General features: G+C 42.9%; 1 protein-coding gene across 3 annotated transcripts in view; it reads left to right on the top strand.

The window, feature by feature from the left end:
* Window positions 1-386: 386 nt before the first annotated feature.
* Lama3 (laminin subunit alpha 3) overlaps window positions 387-6,259 on the top strand; it is a 230,644-nt gene continuing 224,771 nt past the window's right edge. For all 3 annotated transcript variants that reach the window (XM_026388028.2, XM_026388027.2, XM_026388026.2), the window contains exon 1: window positions 387-805. In XM_026388028.2, coding sequence (XP_026243813.2) covers window positions 509-805 — 297 coding nt within the window. In that variant the 5' untranslated portion in view covers window positions 387-508. The remainder of the gene's footprint in view (window positions 806-6,259) is intronic.

Raw genomic sequence — 6,259 nt, 5'->3', positions numbered from 1 at the left:
AAAGTTCTGCAGGTGGTGGCGACTTCCTGCAAATCTCTTAGGTCAGGAGCCAGATTCACTGGCTTTGGCCCGAGATCGTGAGTATCTTGGAGAGCGATCTGATTTCTGCCCTGGCGCTGGGAAGGTCGGGCGGTTCTGGGGCCCCGGCTCGGGCTGCCTGGGTACTAGCCCGGGAACGCCTCTCCGGTTCCCCGCCCGCGAAGTTTGCCGTGCGCCGGGCGTCCTCAAGGACTACGCCTGCTGGCCCCAGGCTGGGCGCTGTCAGTTCCTGATCAGGCGGGTGCCCGCCCGGGCTGGTGCAGTTTCCAGAGCCGAAAAGCCACCCCCACGCCCGAGCTCCGCGCGTGGAACTAGGGGCGCGGCTCCGGCGCCGCCCACACCCGGGGCTGCTCTGGCTCCTCGCGCTGCAGGCTCCACGAGATACGCACGGAGAGTGGCGGCCGCCCGCACGGCTGTGCCACAGAGTCCCTTGGCGGGTGGCCCAGTCGGGAAGACCCCGCACCCCGGGATGGCGGCGGCCGCGCGGGCTCCAGACTGGACATCGCTGCCAGTCCTGCGGTCGCCACGGTCGCTGCTTGTGCTGGTGCTGGTTCTGCGGGTGCCGTCAGCCTGGAGTGCGACAGCTCGGGACCCCGCCGAGGAGCTCAGCCTGCATCCGCCCTACTTCAACCTGGCCGAGGCGGCGAAGATTTGGGCCACTGCTACCTGCGGGGAACGGGGACCCGGCGGAGGGCAGCCCCGGCCAGAGCTCTACTGCAAGTTGGTTGGGGGCCCCAACGTCCCGGGCAGAGGCCACACCATCCAGGTATGGTCCCGCAGAGAGCGGGGGTGGGGTGTGGGGCGCCAACTCCTTCCCCGAGGGGCCAGGCACCAGACCAAGGGATGGGTACTTTCCCCACTCGTGTTAGGTGACCCCATGCGACAGGGGAGTGTGCCCCAGCTCCGCACGTGCCAGGGACCCCGGAAGGTGGCATGGTGCCGCAGGAACGAGCCTGTGGGAGCATTGCCCTGGCAGCATGCCGCCCGAGGCGGGGACGGGCGAAGCGCGGAGATGAGTGAAGGCTGTGGTCAGGTTCCAGCTTGTAGAGGAGAAAGTCCGAAGCTGCGCTGTAGGGATGCAGCGACTGTCCATCACCCAGGTGGCACCCGGCCAGACGGTGAGAGCTCCAGGCTTCAAGGGCGCGCCTCTTGCCAGGCTCTTCATCTTCCTGAATTTATTACCAGGCGTTGGTGGAAGTTACCTTCTGTTGTGTAGTTCAAGAGAGAACTTTCAGGTTAAATCCATAGTATCACTCTGATGTCACTGAAAAGATTCATTCCCCCTCCACCACCCACCCCCAAGTGCCACCATTCAGTCATTGGGGCAAAGGAGATCTTCAGTGATCACACTTCCGCTGGGAACACCTGGTTGAAAAGATAGTGCAGCTGGTGCTTAAGTGAGCATCTTGTGGTGTGCCAGGCTCTGACGCCGAGCCTCCCAATCTGCTGGGAGGCGGCTCAGGAGAGGAGGCTAAGAAAAGTGCTCGCTTCCTGGGCAGGGCAGCAGCATTTGAATCCAGTCCTGGCTCCAAATCCTCTGTGCTAAGTAGAAATCGCCTACCTGTCCTGGGTAGGACTGCTGAGGATGGGGAGTTGCCATAAGAGGGAGTCATTTTGGAACTTGGGCTGGGAAATAGCAGGATTATCGTTGCGTGTCTAGTATGTTAGAGATTCTTTTGATGGTGCATATTCATAAATGACAAGTAGTTGAACACGCAGTGTTCTATATATATTGATTTATTTATAAATTATATGCATGTGTTTGCTATTAATATGCTGTGCACATTATAAAATATGTAGTAAGAGAAATTAAAAATGATTGATGAAAATCCCTTTTACCATTTTAATATAGTGTATATATTATAAAATATGCAAAAGAGAAACTGAAGGTAAAGTAACAATAATGAAAATACCTTAGATTTTTCTCTAACAGTCTTTGAATAATTTTGTCTTTTTAAATTATTTTGGGATGTGGATGATTATAGATATACAAATGAAATTAAGTATATAATTATTTTTGACATGTTTAGTTTAGCACTTATGATTCAACAATTCAGTTGATTTTATATTAATACTTGATTTTAGTGGCTGCATAACTGAAAAAAATACACTTAAAAATATGTAGATTTAAATGAAGAAGTGCATTGAACTACTGTATTCCAGAGCCAGCTACCTATTTTATGGAGTTCTGTGTAAAATGGATACATGGAGCCCTTGTTTAAAAATTATTTAAAAATTCAAGATGGTGACAGCAGAACATTAAACTAACAAGAGACCCTATAAGTGCAAACCCTTTGTGACTGCATAGATCGTCCGCTGTTCCAGATCCCTAAATCATTGCACTTATAGTTTTCCCTATCCTTCAATTATTCTAAAGTTTTTTTAAAAGTTGAAATTTGGTTAGTAACTATTTTCTTTTCAGTTTGTATTTGGGTACTTTCTACTAGCGAAAGTGCTGCGTTTTAATGGTTTAAACAATAGATTCAAAACTCACTGCAAGTTTTTTTTTTTTTGGAAAATATTAAAATATATTAGGGAAGTTTGTTTCCTTGTTTTCAAAAACATGAGTATTTTTAGAGTTATGCAGTTCTATCTTTTCAGTAACAAAAAATGAAAACATTTCTAAACATCTGTTCTTCAAAATGCCTTTTCCAAGGCATACATTTCCTTAAGTAGTGTCTACTTTTGTGCATTTTGTTAAAACAACACTTTTACTTTGAAGGAACAGAGTGAGGGCCTTCAGTATTCTTTAAATATCTATCAGGCAGTAAACTGCTGGCAGCCACTTGTTATTCCAGCAAAAGTCAGCAAATTCTGAAGTTTTGTGGAACCCCCCCCCCACGTAACTCTGTTTTCAGGTTAAAAGGTCTTTTAAGTATTCTGTCATGAGATAACTGGTAAGCCCACAGTTACTCCCCATTTCAAGATAGGTTTGTAACTTTTCTGCTATTTGAGGGAACAGAATTCATATGTCCACTTAACCATGCACATGTAAGCTGTGATATGTCATGGTCAGATGATAGCCTGGTGGCCTGCCTTTTCCTTCAGATATTTAGGACCATATATAACTTATGACCAGCTGACTTGGGAATCAGGTGGTGGCCTCTAAATCATTCTGTATGTTTCATATTAGAAAAAACTAGTTTAAAAAGTTTTTTTTTTTCCATTTCCAAGTAAAATAAGGATGAGAACCAGCTTTAGTATTTACTTCTTACAACTGTGCGCTAGATTGCCTGGAACAGGCAACTTTGAAAAAAATTGTGGGCTGGGGTTGTGGCTCAGTGGTAGAGTGCTCACCTAGCATGTGTGAGGCACTGGATTCGATATTCAGCACCACATAAAAATAAATAAACAAAGGTCTACAATATATATATTGATGCCTTTCTTCTCTTCACCTCTCTCTCTCTCTCTCTCTCTCTCTCTCTATATATATATATATATATATATATATATATATATATATATATATATATATTGTCCTAATTAGAGGTAGAGTAGAGGTGAAGAGAAGAAATGCATCATAGAGATCTCATAGGTTAGCATTACTGTTCTGGAGGCTAATGAAAATCACATTTGCTCTTCTAATTGGGTTTCTAGAGTAGGTCATTAAATATGGGCTCATGCTCCTAGATATAGTAGGAGGTAGCTTTCTGATGTCACCCAGCAGACAATGTCTCTGGGCAGGATGTAGCCTGAAGAAAGAAAATACTGTCTGGCATTATACCTTATTCTCCTCTGCAAATAAAGGTTAGGGGCCCTGCTGAACTGTACTTTCTGCTTTCACAAGTTGAGGCCTTGGTAAGGCTGACACAAGAGAAGCATGTTGGGGACAAGATAGGAAAGTTGAGTTCCAGAGGTGGGACTACTAGACACTCACTCTAGCCCAGAGTAGGCAAAAGCTAGTACAGATTTGCCTTTTGGAAAATTGAGAGGAGGAGGGAGACAGGTGGAGAAAAGGGATTATGATTAATGGTTGTGTCTAAGTGATGCTTGACCTCAATCTCCTTATGTGCAGCTCAAGATGGGAAACAGAAGAGTTAGCCAAAATCGTTCTATTTCTATGAGCTTTCTAAAAATAAATTTTGGGGGATAGCCAGGTCAAAAGGATTTTTCACAAAATGTAAAAAAAAAAAAAAAGAAAAGAAAAAAAGAAGGTCATGTCTTAGAACACTTGTGGTAGTGATCTCTTTCTCTCTCTCTCTCTGGTAAGACATATAACACCAATGTTGATACTTGAATGGTAGCTTGTATCAATAGGTAGGATGTTTTAAAAGTCTGCATCTTGTTTGTTGTGTGCAAAACATTCACTGTAGTTTCTCTGGAGGCAAGATTTATTTAAAAAGGTTTTATGTATTTGTTTCTGCTCAGACATTAAGGTTTTTGTGTCAGAGAGCTCTGTGATTTAGGGATTCTGTGTTCTTCATAACTGCACGCTCAGTGTTTATAATGGACATGAAATAGTGCAGGTGTTCAGAAAATGTTGACTGAAGGGATGATGGAAATGAACGTAAGTCAAAGAAGTTCATGGAAAAAGTAAACGTGAAAAATATACAAATGAATGCTATTCTGTTGAAAAGCAATTACAAATGAAACATGGTACACTTTGTGCTTTAGTTTTGAATGGTAACTTATCTATGGGATCTAATACGTGAGACATCTGACAGAGGTGATGATAAAATGGAAATGGAAGGCTGCATCAACAATGTCACCTAGAGTTAGGTAGCTGTGCTTATGCACACTGTACTTGTAAGGGATGAAACGCACGCATTTACCAAGCACATGATCTTTATTTTGTACACTGACACTTGGACCCATCCTTTATACATTTGTTTATGACACTGTGATTTGCATATGGGGCTGTGTATTTAGTCTGTATGATATTGACAGAGATATGAACACACCTGAGTTATGGCAGTGAGCGAGTGTACTTGCTGTCAGCCACAGAGAAGTTTCGGTTGTGTTTGTGTAACTTGGACTAATGGCCATAAACAGGAAAGCCAACTTCACTAAGGCTCTGTTTATAGGGCTATTGTGAAAGAAAATCATTTGTTAACTTCAACAAGGGCTTTTTCCTTTCACTGTGTAAAAATATTGAGCAAGGGCTGGGCAATCTAAGGCTTGTACTATGTCCACTGACATATTTGTAACAATTATTAATTTTAATTACTTAAAGATTTCAAATGAATCACTACAGTCCGAAATTTAAGGGCAAAGGATTCTTTTTAAAAATGATTTTATGTTCCATATTTGTGGAAATTAGCCTAAGTTTAGCATTGAAAGCTTATATACAAAACATATGAAGAAGACAAGCTTTTTTATCCATATTTTAAAATTGATGTGCTGTAGTTGTACATAATGGTAGGATTTGTTGTTACATATTCGTACGTGACACTATAATATAATGGGGCCAATTGCACTCCCCTGCACTTCCCTTCTCTCTCCCCTCCTCCCACTACTTGGTCCCTTTCCTCTATTCTATTGATCTCCCTTTGCTTTTCAAGTGTTTACCCCATCCCTCACCCCCACCTGTCTTTTCCTTTTTCCTCTCTAGAGTCCACACGTAAGAGAAAACAAACAACCCTTGACATTCTGAGTTTGGCTTATTTCACTTAACATAATGGTCTCATGTTCCATCTATTTTTTTTTTTGCACCACTATTATGGTGCCTTACCCATAATTTCTTCATGGCTGAATAAAACTCCATTGTGTATGTATACCACATTTTCCTTATCCATTCATCCCTTGATGAACACCTAGGTTGGTGCCATAATTTGGCTGTTGTGAATTGTGCTGTTTCAAATACACATCTATCACTATAGTATTTTGACTGTAATTCCTTAGGATAAATACCAGGAGGGTTATAGTGGGTCATATGGTGGTTCTACTCCTAGTCTGTTGAGGAAGCTTCATACTGATTTCCATAAGGGTTGTACTGATTTATAATCCCACAAATAGTATAAAATTATTCCTTTTCTCCCATATCCTCTCCAGAATTTATTATCATTTTATTCTTGATGGCTGCCATTCTGACTGGAGTGAGATACAATTTCAGTGTAGTTTTGATTTGTATTTCCCTAATTGCTAGGGATGTTGAACATCTTTTTCATACATTTGCTGACCCTTTATATTTCCTGGAGGAAACAAACTCACGTATTTTTTCTTGGAGAGCACAGTTCACTCACCAGCTAAGAGATAGGATTCCACCCAGCAGACTGGCTGC

Source organism: Urocitellus parryii, chromosome 13, assembly GCF_045843805.1.
Source record: "Urocitellus parryii isolate mUroPar1 chromosome 13, mUroPar1.hap1, whole genome shotgun sequence".
In the NCBI taxonomy this organism is placed as follows: Eukaryota; Metazoa; Chordata; class Mammalia; order Rodentia; family Sciuridae; genus Urocitellus; species Urocitellus parryii.
The sequence above is the reverse complement of the archived record's forward strand: the minus strand, read 5'-3'. Positions and strand labels throughout refer to the sequence as shown.